This window comes from Amblyomma maculatum, chromosome 4 (genome assembly GCF_055883805.1).
Source record: "Amblyomma maculatum isolate TAMU_Amacu chromosome 4, ASM5588380v1, whole genome shotgun sequence".
Classification (NCBI taxonomy): Eukaryota; Metazoa; Arthropoda; class Arachnida; order Ixodida; family Ixodidae; genus Amblyomma; species Amblyomma maculatum.
Window position 1 is genome coordinate 90,294,517 of NC_139347.1, and position 23,179 is coordinate 90,317,695.

At 45.1% G+C, this 23,179-nt stretch overlaps 1 protein-coding gene across 1 annotated transcript in view; it reads left to right on the forward strand.

Moving 5' to 3' along the window:
* LOC146191627 (allene oxide synthase-lipoxygenase protein-like) overlaps positions 1–23,179 on the forward strand; it is a 58,108-nt gene that overhangs the window by 33,354 nt on the left and 1,575 nt on the right. Inside the window, exons 3-15 of the mRNA XM_084602151.1 lie at positions 4,289–4,546; positions 7,081–7,125; positions 7,432–7,557; positions 7,896–7,993; positions 9,931–10,063; positions 11,397–11,492; positions 11,586–11,682; positions 12,167–12,284; positions 12,639–12,731; positions 14,003–14,063; positions 14,575–14,680; positions 14,745–14,836; positions 18,207–18,386. Coding sequence (XP_084458277.1) covers positions 4,289–4,546; positions 7,081–7,125; positions 7,432–7,557; positions 7,896–7,993; positions 9,931–10,063; positions 11,397–11,492; positions 11,586–11,682; positions 12,167–12,284; positions 12,639–12,731; positions 14,003–14,063; positions 14,575–14,680; positions 14,745–14,836; positions 18,207–18,386 — 1,503 coding nt within the window. The remainder of the gene's footprint in view (positions 1–4,288; positions 4,547–7,080; positions 7,126–7,431; positions 7,558–7,895; positions 7,994–9,930; positions 10,064–11,396; positions 11,493–11,585; positions 11,683–12,166; positions 12,285–12,638; positions 12,732–14,002; positions 14,064–14,574; positions 14,681–14,744; positions 14,837–18,206; positions 18,387–23,179) is intronic.

Here is a 23,179-nt window from a genome sequence, read left to right on the forward strand (position 1 = left end):
GTATGATGTGATATATATCTGGTTTAGCATCCCAAAATAACTACGGCTATTAGGAACACAATAGTTGAGGGCTCCGCTATAATTTCGACCCCCTGGGGTTCTTTTACATGCACTGACACCGCACGGTGCATGACGGCCTATTGTTACGCCTCTATTGAAATGCCCCTGCTGTGGCTGGAACCAAATCTGCATCTTTCGGTTCAGCAGCCAAGCACTCTAACTACTGAGCCAGCACAACGGGGCCAAGTATCAAAATGCATGCCATTACATTTCCTTCTAGCCTGTGGTTTTCTTCACAGAACTAATGTATACAAGGAAAAGTAAATAGCAAGAAAACACTAGTTTTATTGCACATTATATTCATATTTCAGCAAACATTCTCTAGGAAAAAATTTCTCATAATGTTTGCATGGAAACCATGGACATCTTACAAAAACAAAACAATGCACTTACTCCACTCCAATTATTAATGGGCAAGGTTGCATCTATGCTACTACACTGCACTTATCACAAAACCACAAGCCCCATCTGCTTTGGCCAATCACTTGATGAAACTAACGGAGAAAGATGTCGCACACCACAGACTGGTCGTCTCGCATCATATCTCTGCATATGTTGCATTTCAATTTCGTGCCTTTCCACTTAGCTTCAACTGTTGCCAGCATTACTAGTCACCCATCTTTTCTGAAATTCCTTTTTACGCTGTTGGGATCAGCATCCTTGTTAACGATGGTCTCTGGAATTTTCGATGCTATCATTTTCACATCTTCTTCATCTGGAAGAACGAAGGAAATGACTAGCTTTGAGCAGAAAAAAAATTAGGGAGACTCCTAATCTCCACCTGTAAGGGTATGGTGTGCCAGCGTTAATGGTTCTTGTCTGCAGATCCCACTCTGGATTCCCGTTAATTTACATGCCCTTTGCTACAAACATAATTACTAATTCCTTAATTCATGTCTCTGTTATCTCAGATTAGCATACGGTCGTAGGCTGCTCTGTTAGGTGATAGACAACCTGGCATAGACCTCTGTAAGCCTCAACCTTTCTTAAACGTCCCAGAACATATTTCAAATATAACTTTGTAAGCTTGACTTAACAGCTCCTGCCATGTCGTGTGGCCTCCTGACATTGGGCTCGTGGCACTTTTGGCTTGTGCACAGGGGTCATCTGTTAAATACTGGTTAACATGCATGAAAAATACATTTTCACACAAACTGGTGGCAAATGGTCAAGTGGTGCACTGCAGATTCTGAAATGTATACCTATATGCATGCAAGGATCGCATCATCACATAACATGATCAAGAATTCTATCAGTACCTGTAGTTACATAGCATTTCAATGCCCATTTAAGGACCACCTCAGACAATGGTTGTTGTTACCACAAGACCCGTTCTAACAGCATACTTACACCATTCCACTGAGCGATGGACATGTATATGCATACCTTAGATAGCTAATGATTGTGGATCTCATTTATTTCTATGACTTCCAAGGAGTTCCTGTTGTCAGAAACCCTACACTTTATGAAATCGGGACAGTTGTCTTGAAAGGTGATGAAAAGAAATAACCAGGTTACCTTGACGCAATGCTAAATTACAAAGAGTGAATATGCTGCATGAAGATACCAAGAAGCTTGTACAAAGAAAAGTGAGAGTGAAATGGCAGGATTTTTGAAACATTGAAATAAACTACAAACTATACTTGTCAAATCTGTCATTAAGGAATGGAAATCATGCAGTAGTCAAAAACACAACATGGAGGCCATTTTAGGTCATTTTCACAAAACACATACCCACACCTCACACACAGCTTCATACTTATGAAAGAGTACAAACCAATATGCAAGGAGTGTGGAGATGAACTAACAATAAACCATATCTTACACGTGCGCCAGAGTCGAGAAAATGAGAGGAAACATTTTGTACAATTTTGCAACAGATCCCTTTCCATCCCAGCATGATCCAAGGAGAGACGTGCAAATTTCCTGCATTTTTGATTTCCTAAAATGTTCCTAAACAAGCTACATCCTAAAGAACATTTTAATCATTACACAAAAAATAAATACTTAAACCTTGTTCTTGGTGCATGGCAGCATTAGTCGCTTATGCACCATAAAAATCAACACAATGCTGTAAGGTATACCTTGGTTAGCTATGTTATATGAGACAAGCTTTCGGTCTGGTGTGGTCCTTATTCACGTGACAGCGCTTTCATGAGGGTCTATGTCCCAGCGATCGGAAGGTGACCTATTCCAATAATTTTACAAACTGAAGGCGATTCTACAGATTTCTAAAGACTGGAGTGCTCAACTGCTTTATCAACGTCCGCCTGATTTGACAGCCTGGAGTGAAACTGTTGAAGAGAATACATTTTTGAACATTTAACGCGTTTCTGAAGGCGTTGCTTTCAATTACGGGGCCCACAAAAAGCAGCTGAATGTCAAACGCCACCTAGGTAGGCTTTCTAGCAAGATAGCGGTGTAGTGTGGAAAATCGCTCCGCCGGTCCATCGCTGGCGCCGCTGACTTGACAGGCGAACTGTTCAAACTTATAGCTACTGACCACACCTGAAACACTGAATTGCGCATGATCAAGGCAGAATTTCTCTAACACTGAGCACTGGTAGCTATCGATTTCGCGCCCAATAGTGTGAAAATCTGTCCTCTCTTCGATCATTGATACGTCCACGGTTGAACATTTATGCGCCTCGGGGTAGGCCAGCCGTTGGAACATGGATGCGTGGTTGTAGCAACGATCACTTGCATGGCACACTCTGAAAAATTCCAAGAGTCAGCTTCTGCAACGAAATGTGCAGCGCACATTTTCTACCGCGTACCTAAGTCCGGCGATGCATGCATATCGATCCCGATCGTTTCAAAGCTGCGCGGCCGTTCAGTCGGGTCATGCTAACCTCGAGCATACGCGGGTTTAAACTACATGTACGCAAAATTCAACGACAAGAAAAAGATGCAGGCTAAGCACTTTAGTCTAGTCTTCCCCTAAATACCAAAGAACATTGCTGTTCACAGGGAATTCGGATCATTCGCGCTTCCGGCTTTCCGGTTGTGCACTCTTGCGGTGCGGTGCAGTAGGTCTTCGCCTCGACGAGTCGATGTGCAGCTCGCCGCAGTAGCTGCGCAGGCCTCTAGTAGATTCTGCATGTCTTCTGCCACGGCTCTGAGGTAGAATTTAAACGAAGAATTTAGCTAGAAACATCCTGTTTCCTCGGTCTGCATGTGAGGAACGAGCATAATGCCATTTCACATACATACTTTGGACTGCCGAATGTTCTGCACGGCGAGGTGTGTGTTGTGCCAGCGCTAGATCTTCGGAGGTCGATGCAGGACCTAAGACAGCGTAAATGCTAGGAGTAGCTCGCTTACATTACGGGCAGATCGAGGTAATAGTTTAGTGCGAAGCGAAAGCTGCTCGTGAATGTGCGTATCTCGATGCCAGCTGGTGGAGCTGGTTCAGTACGTAGCATCGCCTGCAGCTATGTGCGTGACAGCGATGCTTGCCGTACACAACCCTAAGTGAAGACCGCGATTTATGTTAGAACGGATGCACTCTTCGTAGCACCTCATCGAGAGTCGCGGCTAGCTGATATCATAGAGGATAAGATTCATTCACGCGTAGCAAGCGGAATGTGGCCGCGTTCGACGTGCATACAGCCATGAGCCTGTATATCGACGTCCGCCGTATCTTTACGAGAATCGAATGGATACGTCGGACGTACCTTTAGACACTTCGAAAAAAATATCCCAAGGACGCACTCAGCACTCCGAGGAAAGAGAATGAGTAAGAATTGCAAATTTTGTGGGTGTCTTACATTGACAGTCGCATTCGATGTCACCACTGAGTTGACCATATATAGTCAAAGTACGTTGGACACCAATTTTGGGCAATTTCGGACGAAGCCAAATTTTGGTACAAAATTTTGAGGGGCGTCCCACCTAAACTTGAAAACAACTACAAAGTTGGCAACACTTAAATTCGGGTAGACATCAATTCTGGTCTATTTCGAACAAGGTCAAGATTCTGAAATCCAGAGGGCGAACGCCTTTGCGGAAGGAAAGACACCTTATGCGGGCGCATTCTGTACATATCTTCTCTAAGCGTTTTTCCGCGACATGAGCCTAATAACGCTTACGTATTGAATAAAGGTAACATAGATGCATCGTTGACAGTTGCATCAGAACTCTTCTGAGCTTTGTCTTCGCTAAGCAGGTGCTACCTATGTCCGCGCATTGGTGGCTTCCCATCCCATTGGAGCCCCTATTCGTGCAGGTGGAGGTGTGGCGCGACAGTTTCGGCTTCGGCCATGCGTGGTTCGTGGACCGCATCGAAGTGCAGGACCAGTTGTCGGGAGAGCTGTACGTGTTCCCTTTCCACCGGTGGCTCCCTGCGAGCGTGCACTTCTTCATCAGCCTGTACGACTGCGTGCTGCCGCACGATGACCCCAACCAGTGCCAGCGTCGAGAAGAGCTGCAGCGAAAGCGTAAGCTGTACCGCTACAAGGCCTGGATACCCGAGGGACCCACGCAGGTACGCTGTATAAGAGCTACAAGAGACGGATATTGGGATGGCGTGCCTTGGCTTGCGCAAGATCGAGATAGAAAAGTTGACAAAACATGTCCTCTAAAGTGCAAGAGGCGGACAGGTTGGGGAAAGAACACGTCATCAAGTAAAGCCATGGTAACTGCGCTAATATACGCTATAGCCTGCCACAAGGGGAGAAGGGGGCGGAGGAGAGGAGACAGCAAAGATTAAGGAAATACAACCTCGGGGCAACCACGTATTCTAACCAGAAGTCCAAACTTAAGGGGAGAAGGAGGAGGAAACCTTAATTATACAAAAAGGATTTATTAGGTGTATGCGTGTGTGTGCTGGGGGGGGGGGGGGGGGGGAGGCTTGCTTCAGAGCGTCGCTAGCCTCAGCTGTCCTGCGGGCCTGTTGGATGAGTGGCCGCTGGTCCGCCCGGTTATCGCTGGTTAACAACACACCCCACAGCTCAAAATACATGTATTCCGTCGTACGTTGTTCGGTTTGTTCCGACATTTTTACGAAACGTGGAAAAAGAAGTTGTAGGCCTGTCATCAAGGATATATTGTTGGAGTAAATTGCTGGGTGTTAAAAAGAAGTCAGTTTGGTCGTCTAAATCGTCCGCCACAAAACAGCATTCGGTGTGTTTATAATTCGCTTTGGGGGCGTGGGCGGGCAGGAAGGAGAATGGGCACACTGGGTTACATACTCGGTTGGTGAGGCCTCGAGCTATACTCAGTGTGCTAACTTGCCGCACAACCGAAACTAGAGAACACTATCCTATCACTAGAGCGCGTTAAGCATGTTCCAGCCCGCCTCTCGTCGGCACGTCGTATGCTTGCGGCGTTTTCAGATAAGGTTGCGAAAGTGCCTAAAACGATTGTACCTACGTAATAAACACTGGAAGAGCACTACGAAGTTCTGAATGCCTTTTTGCGTGCCTTTACGCAGTTTGTAACTCCACACGATTAGTTCAGCGTACGCAAACACAGAAGCGCCGTTTACGGTCAGTGAGCGTACAGAAAAGACGAATTCACTTCGCAACGAGTCGTTTCACTTCAAAGCATGTCGTCACGTTTACTACGCAATTTCAGCGCACGGAAGAGTCATTTAAGCTTGAGGGGGAGGGGGGGGGGGAATAGCGTGCGTGCAGCAAACGAACGTTAAGATTCGAATTTAAATAAAGTTTGTGAATACGCCTCTTGAAGCACGCTATCCTATATGCCTGTATGCCATTTTATACTGGCACTACATTTTTGAATAACAAAAATGACACCTGTGCACTCAACGCAGCGTTTTAGGCTTGTATAAGACTACTGAGATGGAATATAGAGCACGTGTTCTCTCGTTCCTCTCCGGCCTCATGTGCAATAAAGGAGTAATTACTCATGGCATGAGGAAGAATACTTACTTACTTACCGGTATCGCTCAAGAGGAGAGTATACAACAGTTGCACCTTACCTGTACTCGCCTGTGGGGCTGAAACGTGGAGGCGAACGAAAAGGTTTCTACTTAAGTTGAGGACAACGCAGGGGCTATTGAAGTAAAATTTGTAGGTGTAACGTTAAGAAATATGAAGAGTGCTGAGCGAGTCAAAGAAATACTTCATTTAATGACATTCTAGTGGATATCAAGAATAAATGAGCATGGGCAGGGCATGTATAGTGCAAAGAGAGGATAACAGATGGTCGCTTAGGATAACAAATTAGATTCCAAGGCAATGAAAGCGTAGCAGGCGGCGGCAGAAAGTTAGGTGGGCTGATGAGGTTAAGACGTTTGCAGGGGTCAAGTAGATGCAGCTGGCACAGGACCGGATTATTTCGAGGAATATGGGAGAGGCCTTTGCCCTGCAGCGGGTATAGTGTGGCTGATGGTGGTGATGATGAAAACCAGGTGACGGGGCAGACTTTGGTTAAGGGTTTAGTGCCCTTGGAACGAGCAACGTGCTTGAGAAATTGGCCTCGCAGAAAGTTGTTTCAAGCGTGTGGTGAGACAGAAACAACGCGTGCGCTTCGGTCTTGGGATTTTTAATACCTAGCAATGACTCTAGCTCCGGTCATCACGGCCGTTGGAGTTTTGGCGGTTACTGAGGCAGCAAAGAAAGTTTAGTCAGAACTCGGGAGCTACGTGCTTCGCCTGAATTATATTTTCTTCACATACCCGAAGTGCTTTCTGTCACCGAGAAATAATCTCTGCTTACAGACGATCATTGTGACTTTCGCTGTAAAGCGCATCAGTTTTTTGTTGTTGTTGATATCTTTCATAGCAGAACAAAATGTCATGCAGTCAAACTAGTCGAGAGGTGATAATGTCTGGGTCAGCTTGATTTGGGTCGGTGCGAGCTGTTGTAGTTTATTTCTGCGAGTAAACAATAACACCAGTACATCTGGATATTTATTTACTTGTGTGCCCGTCGGTAGACTAATGAGACTGATGAGTATTTCCGTACATTCTAGAACCAGAAAACGGCAGTTTAACTAGAAATGTAGTTATCTTGAAGATGTCTTACCCTTTATCACATCTTTTGCACTTTTCAGTCATACCGCCTTCCTGAGGATGAACAATTCAGCCACGAATACAAGGTAAGATATGTCTCACTCTACCCAGAAGGTCAACGCCTTGTTTTGCCTGTAACGTACCTCGCAAAATCTGCATAACATGATAAGAGATCAAATTCATGAGTTTATTTATTGCAATTCAGCGCAGTAGTCCTTAGCGCTTTTTTACCCTTTTGTATTGCCTAGCTTGTCGCTTAGCTGTCTCAACATTTTCGCTACGTTTAGCCGCTGAATTCACTCTTAACGCACAATAATTCTTGAAAAACTATTTTTTATACCTTTTCCCTGAAAGTGCCTATGCTCGAGCACATTTCTTCTTCCGTTTCTCAGTGGGACATCCTGTCGATGAAAGCGAGGATGATGGTTGAGACCAAGCTGATCAAGATTAAAGTGACGCACTGGCAATCCATGGACGATTTGAGACGGGTGTACAAATACAGCCTAGGAGAACCCAGGGTAAGATATGCAACTGATTTTCTGAACAATCGGAGGGGTAGGAACGCACCTTATTACTGCAACTTAGATCCTAGCGACATAAGTCGTGGGAGGCTCAAGTCACGCCGCTCGGCATGAGTTGCGTCTCATGACCTTTGTCTAAATCAGGTCTTATATAGGGCAGCATGCTTAGCCAGACGGGGTAGCAAAACGAATTTTAAGTTCGGAGGCGGACCGACAAAGCTCCGCCACAGGTTAAAGGTACGGAGAGATCGGAAGTTACTGAGAAGAAAATAGGTGAAGTTACAAAACTGCACGTGTGCCATTCGGTTGGTTATTGACTCATTCAACTATCGCAGTGCCTGGATCACTGGAACGAAGATAGGTGGTTTGGTCTGCAACGAGTGCAAGGCGTCAACCCTTATCTCATAACTCTTTGCAAAGCCATTCCGGAAAAGTAAGTCTTTGTCTGAAATTTTTCACTATCTTCGTTGTTAAGCTCACTGCTTAATGAAGAAGCGGAATTAAAATTAATTTTCAGGCATTTATTTAATTGTAGGAATAAAGAGAACCATGCATGGTGCTGATGCTAGTCTTGTCTTACGCGCACATTAGCAGAACTTAGCCAATAATGGAGAAAGACACTAACTGCCCTTTTCATCAGTTTATTCACGATATAATTTTGAATTCCAATTTTGATATCAAAGCCTACGAGTGGTATTGCTTTGTGGGTATCACAATGCATTTCAAAGGAGAGGGTAGAAACAAAACAGGAATTAGCATTGGAGAAGACAATTTGAACAGTACTGTCTAGAGTCAGATAATACGCACATCGTTGCGGTATAGGTGTTGGTATAGAGGATTTAACTTCCCAAAGATTGGCTACAAAGCTGTAGGCGAAAACTACAGCAATGTCATCTACGTGGAACTCTTTAATGTGCGCTGACACTGCACGAGAAATAAGCGCCTTGCGTTTCGTTTTTTACGAAACGCGGCCTCCGCTACCGAAATTGAACCAATAGAAATCAGGAGTCGAGCACCCTGCCCACCGAGCTACCATGACAGCGCGCACATCATAATATTCATTCTTTATTCGTTACACTGCTTATCTTTATTTACACTGTCGTCTTCTGTATCACTAATGTTGGCTCTTCGACTAAACTCACCTGTCATAGCTATTAGTAAGAGTAAAATAATGTACCTTTGTTCTCGGATTTTGTGATAACAAAATCAACCTCCTATGTCGTCTCCGAGAGGAGGTGTAAACACGAAAGGCTTTGAGACATTGGTGTCAGGGCCGAGGTATAAATTACGCTACACGCATTCTGGAAACAGTTCTCGTCGAGTCGAGGTAATGCCACTCCAACCAACACTAAGCCACACACCACGCCTCACACCGCTACACTGCACCACAACACACACAACACACCGCAGTGTACACCATCACACCACACTGCATTCGGCCCCACCCCACCGCAACGTACCATACCACTTCACAGCTCACAGAACCGCACCACACAAAAAAGTATTACGCGTTTACAAATGAAGGACACAGGCCTATAAGGTTGCAGTGTTCACATTCAGAATGAACCTCACTTTAAGTTCTCATCCCATTTGACACAACCACATTAGCGCGGAGCCGCTAAGCCAGGAAAGAGCAAGCCCCAGACCGCTCTTCTCCGCCGTTCTCACTGTTCTAGTTTGCAGATGACTGGTGCCTCTTCGGAACATGTTGGGGCGCGGCGCACACTGAACGCAACATGTTGTTGCCGACACCGTGTTTGCGACTTAGATTTGAAATCTGAGTCGCTACCATGGCGTAGGGCATCACAACTAGAGAGCAATGAGCACGCACACGCGCCCACGCACACGCACGCGCACACGCACACGCACACGCACACACACACACACACACACACACACACGCGCGCACGCACACACACACACACACACACACACACGCACACGCACACGCACGCGCGCGCACACACACACACACACACACACACACACACACACACACACACACACACACACACACACACACACACACACACACACACACACACACACACACACACACACACACACACACACACACACACACACACACACACACACAGTTTCATGCGCACCACCACAAACTGGATCATAGACATGATTTCAAAGTGTTTGAAGGCCTTCGGAACGCTCTTCTGCTTGCAGAACGCAGACTCTTTAAGCGTGCACCTAGATGCCGCAGGTATTCGAGGAAAAAGTTTCGGACGATCTAGAAGTATACATACGACGGGGGGTTATACGATTCATTGCTTAACCCAGAAATCATGCAATTAAATTAAAAAAAAAGGGTCGAAGAAACCTGCTGGATCCATCCTCTTAAACTTTTACATTCAGGTTTGCCGTGGAAGAATACATGGTCAAGCCCTTTCTTGAAGGAATGACCTTGGATGAAGCCCTGGAAAACAACAAGATCTTCATAACAGACATCCCTCTCGTCGAAGGTGTCCCCCTAATGACCGGCGAGACGGTAAGTGGAAGTGCTGCTTCGTCTGTGGTGCACTTAACTGAATTACGCTACAGCGTATGCGAATCCCGCATCGCGGAAAAGCCGGCGTCTTCCCTGCGATGACGCTATCTTTTCACGGACTCACGCCATGTGCGGCATCACGCATGGATGACTGGAATGAAAATAACTTAAAAAAAAAAGGTTATTTGAGGCTGAAGGTAGGGGCGTGTCTTAAGCAACTAACTTTTTAAAGGAACTGTTCTTGCGTAACGAAAAAAAAATTAAGTTTCCAATTCTCAAGCATTCTAGTCAGCGTTATTTCGCCCGCAGGAACGCTACCGACTACATGCCACGCAGGCACGTTGACCTGGCTAAGGTATTATAGGGGGAGAGGGAGGGATGGTTGATGCTTTTGGGTGCGGAGGTGGCCCTTAAGAATGATGAATATGTGTGAAGAGGAAGCCGTTGAATTGAACCGTTAATGCTGTTGAGTTGTATACAATTAAGGCGAATCTTAAAAGTGCCCCTAATGTTATTATTCCGATAGAGCGAAATACAACTTGGTTTTGTTTCCATCATACTACATGAGGCTCTAAGACTGCATAGAAAACAGCTAAACATCAGCTTGACAGGGCCGCAGGACGTTTTATTGCCAGTTCTCAGCGAAAACTTCTCTCAAATTGGAAGAAAACGAAAGTACAGTACATGCAATAATAAAAGGCACATACAGGACAGCAAAGTATATATTATCTAAAATTATATGTCACCTGTGAATTGTACACAAGTACAACATGCATTTTCATACTCATAAGTTAAAAATAGTGGCATGTGGTACATATTGGGAAACGCGCGCAAAGTCTTCAACGTTATATTCTAAACCTGGATACTTCGAGGGTGGGTTCAAACCCGCCGCTGCTGGAGCTGTTTTGCTACCCGCCGCTTTCAGGCTGCCTACCAGATGAGAGCAGTTCGGGTTATGGTGTGGGGGTGGGAAAGTCCGACTGTAGTGCAGACTGACGGTATCCACGGTAATCGGTGCTAGGGTATTTGTAGGCCGCAACTTGTTTTAAGCTTCTATGGCAAACGCGTGCTGTAAAAATCTGCATTTATTTCAAGCCTTGCTTATTTTCTAGATTATGACATTATTGCATTTATTTTTCTGCATTGATATCAGCTTTGTCTTCTCAATTTACGATACCTCAAACTTAGCTTGGAACTTGCTGCAGTTTCGCATCAATCTTGGCTTCACATTACTAATTTTGTATGGATATTTATGCGACAGCTGTAATATATATCTGCATTTGTGAGTGCTAGGTTAGCTCTCTTCCAGCTTTGAATGTGATGTCCTTTTCAGCTTTGGGGATCCATGGCTTTGTTCTTCCTAAACAAAAGAAACGACTTGATGCCCATCGCCATTCAGCTCAGGCAGCAGAAATCACTGGAGAACCCTGTACGTATACGACCTAGACCACCGATCAGTATTAAAAAGGCTTTTTTATTTCAAGCATCTCAAATAATCATTCGTTCTATCCTTGAAAACTAGGTGTTTCTACCATCTGACCCCCCATATACCTGGATCGCCGCTAAGATGTATTACAACAACTCCGACTCCAGCTATCACCAGTCGTGCTCGCATTTAGGTAAGCACCATGGATCACTTGATAGATACCAACGAGTTGGCAAATTTTTTTCAGTTTCACAAAGTTTTAACCTTTCAATTCTTGGTGCTTGCGATGTATGCAAAATTATTCAAAGGTAATGACATTTTGTTCACAGAAACAGACATAGGTAACTCTTAGGCGTGTTCAGGAATAGTGAAATATTGTCTCGCGCAATCTTTAGCGTGTGCGTTTGACCTTGTCTCGATGTCCTGATCATACTCACGCGATGTTGTCTGTCTGGAATGCAAGGGTCTTTATCTTCAGACAAATTTGTCGTTGATATTCTTCACACTATTAGTAGAGCCCGCAGCTTGGACTATAGATTCATAATCTCATTATTCAAAATTTGAAATGTTCCCTTGCCTCCACTATAGCCGTTGTGGCCCCTCTTACACTTTACCTACGTAGCTTGGTGTCAGTGTGTCGTACTTCACCCACTTTACTTTCCCACTCTATCCGGCAGGCTTCACGCACCTGCTGATGGAAGGCGTCACCGTGTGCACGCACCGTAACCTGAGTCCATCGCATCCCCTGTTCAAACTCATGGCACCGCACTTCCTTTTTCTGATCGCCATCAATTCGTGAGTACTCCATTTTATCGGTGCCATTGTCTTACATCTCACTGATTTCTAGTCTGCACCATTGTGCCAGATATCGTAGCCATTTCGGATTCTTCATTTAAATGCGGAAGGTCATGTCAGCCTCTTACTTTTTTAGCTTGCAAAGTTGCTGCGCTTGTATGCCCTTTATCTCAGCCTATTAGTGTCGCCTGATTTACCGTTTCTTTATTAATATTCCGAAGACAAGAGAAAACTTGATGCAGTAGCCATCAAATCAAGACCTAATGTGTGCTCTAGTTTTAAGGCCTTGGCATAATTCTGCGATGTAGCTGGCCTCCATGTGCTGTACCGTACTGATTTCACGTCCCATTTCAGGCGTGGCATCAGCAAACTCATCAGCCCCGGAGGATGGGTGGACAAAACTCTAGCCGTTGGAGTGAACGGGATGTTCGAGATCATTCGGAGAGGGTGAGAAAGTTGGACGGCTACGTATTTACTCTTATCACACTGAAGCGCTGTATGCTGGAACATTAAGGCGAAGATGATTCAGGCAGTTTACATTTATTAACACATATTAAAATATTCCTACTGTGACTAAAAAGCAGGGCTGTAACACACCTTCCAAAAGAAATGGTCAATGGTCGTGGAGGGCGGGGGAGGTGGCGGCGATCGAAAATTCAGATGAGATAGCCAGCGAGGGTCTATTCCTTTTCTCACTCCAGGGGACAGGGAGTTCTTTTATATAGCCGCAATGGAACCGGATCTCGCTTTCATCTCCATGACGCTCCCTACTGACTGTTTCCTCTGTGGCCTCAATTCACTACCTCAAAAATAAAAAAAATTTGCGAGAGTACTGTGGAATCTACACTGTAGAAATGCGAAAACCTAAGCGTTGCTGGTACACACGGCACGTGCATCACGTTTGCTCGCGTTATCGTTATGAACAAAATGCACCGTCGTTACCATTACTAATACCATTATGTCATTACCACTAATTGCAGCGTCATTGTTATGGCTACTATCATCCTCACGGTAGACAAAGAGAATTATGATGTGCATTTCAATATCCCGGGCGTCATGGTCGACGACGTCAGCAGGTGATGACGTCGTAATCTTGCGGTATCCCGCGGAACCTATGAGCCATTAAAAGCATTCGCCTTAAAACTCAGTTTATAAGCCTCTGTTTATAAATTATAGCTCAAAGACTACGAAACTATAAGTATGCCAGTCGTGCGCACTGTGTATGAAAAAAGAAAAAGATGGCGTCTATTCGAATAGTGCAACATAAATGGATCGCTTCCGCCGCAATTTTCGCCTATTGAGCACGAGTTGTGGCTGGCTCAAAGTACCTGGCTAGCCTCGTGGGCAGCCAACCGCGGCTTTACGGTGAACCATGTTTGGCTGCCCGAATACTGTGCCTCGACTAATTCCTTATCATTTGCCAATTGTTGACTGAAAGTCTTTAGCCGATTATAAAGCAGCATAACTGGCAGTCAACCAGGGCTCACCTTCGGGCCTCCTTCTGTTGGCCGCGAATATCGGCTGCCGAGCGTTTTCCAGTCGTTTTGACGATGCACTGCTGACCAATTTCAGTTAAGTATGTACGGTATGTGTGGTCGTAGTTTACAGCTCACCACGAGGTTCTGACACTTTTCCATGACACAGCTAAGGGTAATTAGGTTTCTTCCGAGCATTTATTTCGGTCGTGAGTTTTCATACCGGTTGTTTTTCTTCAACAGGCTGGATGTCTGGAGGCTCGATGTTCATGGAAACCCAGAAAAGGATATAGAGTCAAGAGGGGTAAGTTCTTACGCTACCACCTATCTTTATTTTTTTTTTTGTAAATGTTACATTCACTTAATGATAGTGTCATCTGTGATGCACTCGCTGATGCGGGCAGAGAAGGTATCCTCGCTGTCATTCCTGCCGATCTGCAAATCCGAAAGCAACAAAAATTCATTAATAGAATTGTTGACTTTTGAAAATGTGATCACCAAAATCTGTGCAATCCCAGTGAAGTTCTTTCTGGTTTGTGCAATCAGTCATGCAGGTATAGACAATGAGATGCCGAAACCTATGTTTTCTGTCTCTTTTTTATAAATTTATCTACTGCGTTGCATTCAAAGTGAGATATGTAACCTTTGTGAGCTATATTACTTTACGCCTTCACGTAAAGGGTTAAGAGAAGAGGCACTCCCTGTTGTGAAACTACATGTTATGAATTATGAAATGCGATGGAAATCTTCCTATGCGATTTCAATCGTAAGTCCCCCGAAATACTAATTCTGCACCGCTTGCGTCTCAACTACAGGTTCTCAGTCCGGAGGTGCTGCCTTGGTATCCGTACAGGGACGACGCGATAAGGATTAACGCGGCGATCAGAAAATACGTGGCCAAGATTGTGAACTACTACTACGGTGAGCACTTATTTCGCTAGCCACTGGGAAAGGTGTGAAATATATTGTCTTCTAAACCGCTCAGATACGCCAGAGAAGCTTGAAAACGACTACGAGCTGCATCAGTGGAGGGACGAGCTTGTTAAAGAGCGCCATCTGACAGGTGTCGGCATAAAGGCAAGTGCCCTCTTCGCGTACCCACTCGTGTCTGAGATAATTAAATTGAAACAGAGTTTGCATACGTCACGTTTTAAAAGGAAATAGAACGATCGCCACACTCGGTAACCTTTCAAGGTAAAGCTTTTGCAGAATTTACGAATTTACGAATTTGCGATATATATATATATATATATATATATATATATATATATATATATAGATGTGTGTGTGTGCGTGTGTGTGTGTGTGTGTGTGTGTGTGTGTGTGTGTGTGTGTGTGTGTGTGTGTGTGTGTGTGTGTGTGTGTGTGTGTGTGTGTGTGTGTGTGTGTGTGTGTGTGTGTGTGTGTGTGTGTGTGTGTGTGTGTGTGTGTGTGTGTGTGTGTGTGTGTGTGTGTGTGTGTGTGTGTGTGTGTGTGTGTGTGTGTGTGTGTGTGTGTGTGTGTGTGTGTGTGTGTGTGTGTGTGTGTGCGTGTGTGTGTGTGTGTGTGTGTGAAGAAAAGAAGCCAACAGTCGGCGAGGCCAATTAAAGCGTTGGGGACGGTACTTTATGTCTTTTTTTATTATTATTTTTTTTAATGTTTTACTTGGATAATCACAGAAATTAGTAATGTAATATATATATATATATATATATATATATATATATATATATATATATATATATATATATATATATATATATATATATATATACATAATGTGGGTATGTGTATGTGTATATAATGTGTATGTATGCGTGTATGTATGTATATATGAGTATATACATATATCTTTTATTTCCTTTTTTTTTTTTCTTACATCTCAAAGTTCTTTGTAAGTGTCTTGGTTTTTTACATTACAAACTCTATGTTGCAAGTGCGTTTATGCTGTATATTGCTTCGTTTTGTATAATTTTATCTGCTTGTTTCTTTGCAATGTATAGTGCCCTACCTGCTTGGACCTAACCACGGTCCGCAGTATGTCTGTAAATAAAAAAAAATAAATATGGTGGAGCAGGTTTCGGTACTCAGAATAATTTACTCGCATGCCCGCGTACCAAACGTTCAATGCGTGGCCACGTCAGAAACGACAAAGTGATTCATTGGTTAGATTGCTGCGCGGTGTATAAGACAACCCAGATAAAGGATTCAGGCTACGGCTTTTCTCAGTAATCTTTGCAAGAGCGGCACGGAAACCACGCGCATCCATCTTTCGCGTCGGCGCGCATCGAATAGCAGACCAAAACTAACGCTCGTGCTCTTCAAGCTCCGTGCTGTCCGTTAATTTCTGTTTAACGACGCCCTGTTCTCCAGAACTCTAGTGTGGACGTTGACGGCGCTGTGAGCAAAAAATCTTGGGCCTGGTGTTGGCAATGGATGATAGCTGGCACCTGACACGGCCTGATTGGTCGTATGGTTATGCGATGTCAAGGTGCCACATGGTATGGCAAATTCAGAAAAAAAAAGCATTCAGCTGTAGAGTTTTTATTTAATATGGCAGGGCGAGAGTAATCGAACCCTCCAGCAGCCTTGCATTCCGAGTCGGACACGCTACAGATAAACAACGCAGGCTCGTACGCATGGCTTGTTTGGTTAAGCGGGGCATTATTGCTATGTCGGGTGGCCTTTCACAAGATGTACAACCTTACGGTTGCGTGGTAAATAGTATGCGTGAGATAATAAAGGCAGATATCTCGTTAAGGGGTTATTGACACAGCGAGTTGCAAAGTGCATCTACGCCAACAACGATTCGTAAGGGGAGCGGTGGACGGTAATCGTTAATGCTGTTACGTCTTACTTATAAAGGCGTAGATTAAGTGTCTCCCCCCCCCCCCCCCCTACAACAGAGCAAAATTAGGTGGCACTTCGTCCGCATACAGTGCCAACTCGAAGAAGTGGTCACTACCCAAAAACTTACTAGTGCTTACCTGTGCCTTTAAATAGGAACAACACATAAGCAAGGCCGTGCCTTCCCGTGGAAGATAACGAAACATGAACTATGCAACCGGCATCTATCGTTGGCAATTAGTCGCTTGTGTGTAGGCTGATATCGCCCAGCATTTTGTACTCAGGTTCAAGACCGGTTAACCAGGCGTATCAACTTGCCTACGTTCCCATATAAGGAGTAGCGCTGCTTACGCGGAGCCTGTTGGTCCCCGTGGGTTCGATTCTCATCTCACCGTCGAGTCTCAAAGCAGGAGCCCGATTTGGCAGCTCCTGCCGTGTCATGCAGTACCATGACGTCACACAGCCCAGCAACCAACCAGTGTCCGGCCATGTCATATGCCAACTTCCTGAGCCTTACCCGAAAGCCATGCCCGTGACAACGCCTACAACGCCGGATATTCTGCAGAACGGGTACTTAAACGCTGTCGCGTCAAGGAAACGTAATGTAGCGAACAAGCTCCCTTCGGAGAGCTTAATTCGACCTGTGATATCAGAGGAGTGTAGAAAACTCCATCCGATGAAGAAATAGACACTGCTCAATATAGTTTGTGTACGTCTCTGTTCCGTCGCCTGAGAGGCAGTCAGTGTGAGCTGCTAGTTGATAACGGCTTTTTTTTTTTTTTTTCAGGTAAGAATAGTGCTGGGTGGTGCACACAACGCAGATATATCAGACAAATAAGCACATCATGCTTTTTGTTTCACAGAATTTTGTGTGATTTTTCAATAATTCATATTGGTCGTGGTCGTAGAAATTCAATAATAAATACGGTCGTTTTAATTTGCATTAAAGTAATCAGACTAATGACAAATAGCTTCAAACCTAGCCCTAAATAGAGAAACAAAATCGGTCTTAGCGGAAAAGAGAGATATACAACTCAATACTGAGGAATAAGAATTGGTTAATGATGCTGCGCTGAGCTCGCTTGTACCGCCTCAACAAATACTGAATTTAAACTGAAACATATGCAAGAATGTATGTAAAAGTTTCCTTAAAAACAAGTTCTCTTGTCAAAATGGTGACTAGTGGACTGAAGCCTCCCCTCAACCGTTCTTTACTTTGCTTTCTAGGTTACCGTAGATTTATTCAGGCGCTACCAGCGGTAAGATTACCTGGGTTTACTGGTTATGATCCTATCGGTTGAGTTCCATGCCTGCGTCATCTTAAGTTACCATTGCAAAGATGGCTACAAAAAGAAGGAAACAGAACTCGGGAAGGTGGGTTAAGAGAAGGAGAAACACATGCGCTAATGCTTGTCCCTCTCTTCGTCCGGCTTCCATAGAGCTCACACTCGCCGTCTTCTCAAAGGTGGCTAACCTTGCTGGGCTGGCTACATCGGTAAACAAGGAACTCAGCCGCTCACTCTCGTGACCCCTGACCCAACCAAGCATTCTAGTATACATCCTCTAGACTGACATACAAATCGGTGTTGATGAGTTGTAATTCGCTTGTGTTTCCTCGTAGGGCGTGCCGGGAGATGAACACGGGAAATTCGTCAACGTGGAGCAGGTCATTGACACAGTGACGGCCATCATCCAGCAGTGCAGTGTGGGGCACGCGGCGGCGAACTTCCAGCAGTACGAGGAGTACGCCTTCCCGCCCAACTACCCCGCCTTCCTGTACAATGGGCCGCCCAAGGACAAGGTTCGTCGCAAGGAGATACAGCGAGCTATAGAGCCGAAACAATTGAGCTCCAGAAAATGCGTCTACTAGCTGGGACTAGAAATTAGCCATCTCCGGGCACGACCGCGTTTAGGAGGTTTTAGATCAGAACCTACGAAGAGCTGCTTCAGGAAGGAGGAAGTGAGTCTTTCTGTTTTAAAGGATGAAAAAGCTTACTCGGAGTTTAACTCCGCTTAAGCCCACTGAGACATGTGAAAACACTGGTATGGTTTGACGTAGCGTTGCTTTGCGCTTTAGCATTGAGACAATGGCAAAGAGTGTGGCAATGCGTTAATCGTCTTTATTGCATGGCATGCAACTGGAGGTAGTTGTGCAGTCGTTTGAAATGCCTATCGCAAGCTAGTCTCCAACTTGAGCAGTAGGTAGGTGATAAAATGGGAGGTCAAATGTTGTAACACCACCTGAACGTTACATGAAGAACGGTTGTTTTGCACTTTTCATACCAAAGATAAAAGCAGCACAAACCATCGACACAGTTCTCGGGTATATTGGTAATTCATTGGTCCTATTTAGGCAGAACATTGCCAGTATCGTACCAGTATTGGGCTCGTGGTTCGTGCCGCCTGGGGAGGGAAACCTGGTGCCTCATGACGCTCCATTAATGAGGCCGTACGAGGAAATGCGATAGAGGTAGGGCCTTGGCACAGATGTATCTGTATTTCATGCCGTTCCACTCGCCCTTCGATGGCTCGGCAACAGCTGCCGTCACAGTTGCTATGACAACCAAAGAGGCACAAGTAGCACTCAGTATCGTATGAGTGCTTCCGCACTAACAATTCAGAATCGGAGTGAGTCTAACGGAACCGAACATTAGCGGCATGAGTTGTAGTCATTTCTGGTGACGTAGTCGGCTCTCATAGTCTGGAATAAGCGATCACAGTGCCGCTGTCTGGCGACTGAAACTAGAGCTTCCACGCGGGTCTCGGTTGCAACTGCCGTCTGACTTCGGGTCGAGATGGAGTGGCATTATTTCTCCGTCTATTCTGAGCAAACAACAAGCAGCGCATTTGATGTAGCTAAAGGTGTCTGTGATCCTCAGTGAGTGGTTGTCGGTAGATGAGTGGTTAAAGCAAATGCTACAAGCCGAAGATATTTAAGGGTTAATAACGTGTACCTTAACCGTGCTGCATGTCTTATCTAATGGCTGCTCTTTTTGGGGCTTGCTAAAACGTTTCTGACAAAGCGGGCGACTTTGTTAGCTAAATTGCATTGACAGGGGAGACGTGACAGGGGATACCGGGGAGCCAGTGTGGCGGTAGCTTTGCTGCTGAAATCTGTATCGCGTTTTAGAGCGCGGCTCTTATGCGCCCGTTCGGCGGATCAGCGCGTCACCGTTGACGCCGGTGTAACCGAGAGAATAAGGGTCACAAGCCACGATGGTGTCACGAGCCGAAGCGAATTGGCTCCAAATCTGCTATAAAAAAAAATTGCGAGGGGCATGATCTCTAAAGAGACAGAGCGAATTTTAAGACATAAAAGACTGGAACCAAAAAAATGTGGAATTAATATGGGTGCCGGCACACTCGGGGAACAAAGGAAACGAGTTGGCTCACAGTATAGCTCGAGGTTATGTCAGCCGAGCAGTGAGCCACGTAGATTCCCCCAATTTCTCGAGAGATGCACTTATCTCATTTCATGACTACACTAATCACTTTAAACTAGAAAAGCGGATATATCCTCCACCAGACGAGAAACTAGACAAAAGGCAGGAAGTAATCTGGCGTCGGCTTCAGACACGTGCCTTCTTCAGCCCATCTAAATTAGCGCACATGTACCCAGCACAATACAATCCAAATTGTAAACACTGCGGCGAAATAGCCGGGTATGATCATATATTATGAAGCTGCAAAAACGCGCCACCACCGGCGGACCTACTACCAGTCCCTTCTTTAGAGCGGTGGGAGGCTATACTGGCCAGCTCAGACCCGTTGACGCAAGTTTGGGCTACTGAGTGGGCTCAAAAGGTCGCCGAGAGCGACGGACTTGAGGCCGTCTAAGTGTAGCACCCAAAAATCGCTCATTGCTGACATTTAATGTTTTCCAATCTAATCCAATCAGAAGATGAGAAAGAACAGGCACGAGCTCATGCGCCGCTCGCTAGCGGCTCTTCTTTATCTTCCTCCGAGACCTTCGGGGGAAAAGCCACTCTACAACGTGCGTAGAAGCGAACGCAGGTGCACCAACACACCCACATCTCCTATAAGCACAATAGCACCAAGCGCCATTCTGACACCTTCTTCATGCCCGTTGACGAACTCATGATCGTAGTACCGTTGTAACGGCACATACATAAAAGTATCTCAAAATGTTTGCCCCAGTATATCGCAAAACTCTTAAGTAGCTGCGATAAAATTTCGCGTTGCGCAGTGTTGCATTGGTTCATAGATTTTTGTTTTTATTTTCTTAGCGCGTTCATCATAAGAAATAGCACGCGTTATAGGGGAAGAGGAGGGGAGGGGAGCATGTTCGTTACTGCAAAATTTGTTCAGGTGTGGAGACGCATTGTCTGTGTGCATATGTCCGTCTATCCTCTTCCTTCACGCTACTTTATATCATGGTAGAAAAAGCCTGTTGTTTCGGTAAGAGTGTGCGCTCGCTTGCCTCCTGATTGCTTACATACAATTCCTTGTGTGTACCATCCCTACTTTTATGTGTATGCCATCGATACTTTTGAACTGGCGTTTCTGTCACGAGGAAGCCTTTTTTATTGCGCGAGGAATCGTTTACAGACAGTAAATAAAAATACGTTATGTACACGCAAGCTTATATCATGGAAAGAGCGTAGCTACCTGTTTTTGAGACATTCTACAACTTTTACACTGACGATTCATTCTTCAAGCCGGTAATTATAAACTTAGCTTATTAGTATTAAGGCAGCAATTACTAATTGTCATTCACCTAGCCATACGGCTACACAGGAAAGCTATACAGCTTCCTCAGAAACTCAGTAGTTAAAGAGAAATTAGTTCTGGGCCGGTGATCGAACCCGGGACCACCGCCTTTCCGGGGCAGTCGCTCTACCTAGTGAGCTAACCAGGACTTTCAGTTTATTAGTCTTTAATAATTAACCTTCGTGAATGAAAAGAATACTGCACAATAGGTCACGCGACTCTGAACAGCTCTTAGTGCGTTTCGGTTGGCTATCCGTATCGTTAAAACCTTGGTTACATTTTGCTGGAACATCCGATTTAAACTATATATACGGCACGCACACTGACCTGTAATGATATGTGATATTTTTTTATTTTTTTCAGGAAAACTACCGCATATCTTGCAAACCTAAGGTTCATTCCTTTGGGTAGAAACATTTGCCCTGTACGTATAAACATTTCACTGAAAACAAAAAACGGTTACGTACCTCGATCACCGTTCTTATCTAAGGGAGCACTTCAGGTGAGGCTCAAAGGAAGTACCTTTGCAAGACAAACAGAGCCACCTTTGCAGGCTGCGAGGTTCGAAACTGGGTTTGGGCCCACTGCGGAGGAGGGGCGCGCAGCGAGGTTTACGGAGCTTCTCCCAAACGCACACCCCTGGAGAAGCCGAGCGCCAGGCCGGGGGACGCTTTTCTGCTTTTCTTTAGACGCTCCAAAATTTTAAGACAAAGGTAACTGGCTCTACTCCCCGCCGGGGTGGCGCAGTGGTCAGGGCGCTCGACTATACTGTTCCCAAGGATGCCGGATCAAATCCCGGTCTCGGCGGCCGCTTTTCGATGGAGGCGAGAAGCAAGGCGCCCGTGTACTGTGCGATGTCAGTGCAGGTTAAAGAACCCCAGGTGGTCGAAATTTCCGGAGTCCTCCCCTGCGGCGTATCTCATAGCCTGAGCCGCTTTGGGACCAACAAGCCAACCATAACTGGCTCTAGATTTATTTTAGCGCTGTGGTGTATATTGGGAGCTGCGGAGGATATCAGGTTGAGGCAAGCTGCTTCAATTAGTTTGCTAATTACTAAGTACCATAATTCATTTTTATAATCGTTATTTTAGGGTGTATGTTGTATTTCCGGAATCGGAGATCGTCTTCGAAATAATATAGCCGTGAAAAACGATTTTCTTTAAAAAATTGTAGCGCGTTTTAAGACCCTCAAATGTCACCCTAATAGTCAGTTTCACACACTAGCACCGCGCCTGTGATGTAAATCGCCCCACCCGGAGATTTCGTCACTCTACTGACATCACCTAAGAACCAGACGGGCGCACAGTGGTTCACTGTCAATTTCATTTCGATCGCAGCCTAGCTGATAGCCACCGCGTCGGTACCCAATGCACGAAGTCACTGCGCTTGCAGTACGGCCTCAAAGCGACCATTGGCCGAGCGATCTACGCTGTACGCACCACTGGCGCAGTGTTACTGGGCGAAACCATCTGTCAGGGTCATTTTTGAGGGCCTTGTAAGGCTCGCTACAATTCTTTTTCATTAAAATTTTTTTTTTCGCGGCTACGCTATTTGGAAGACGAGCTCCATTTATGAAAATGCAGCATACCTCCTAAGATGAAAGTTTAAAATCTAAATTATCGTGTTAAGTTAATTAGTTAGCTAATAGAAGTCTTCTGCGTCTTAGTTCATGTCCGCCATTGCCCTCAATGTAGCCTGAGGGCTAAAATTAAACTGAAGTCACTTCCTCTTCCTTTTTAATTTTGTATCTTCTGAAGAAACACCTTGTATATAAAAGATATGGGGAAAAAAGGGTGAATGAGAACCATGCACGACTTGTAACGGGACGTCACGCTAAAATCGCATACTTGTTTCCGGTGAAGA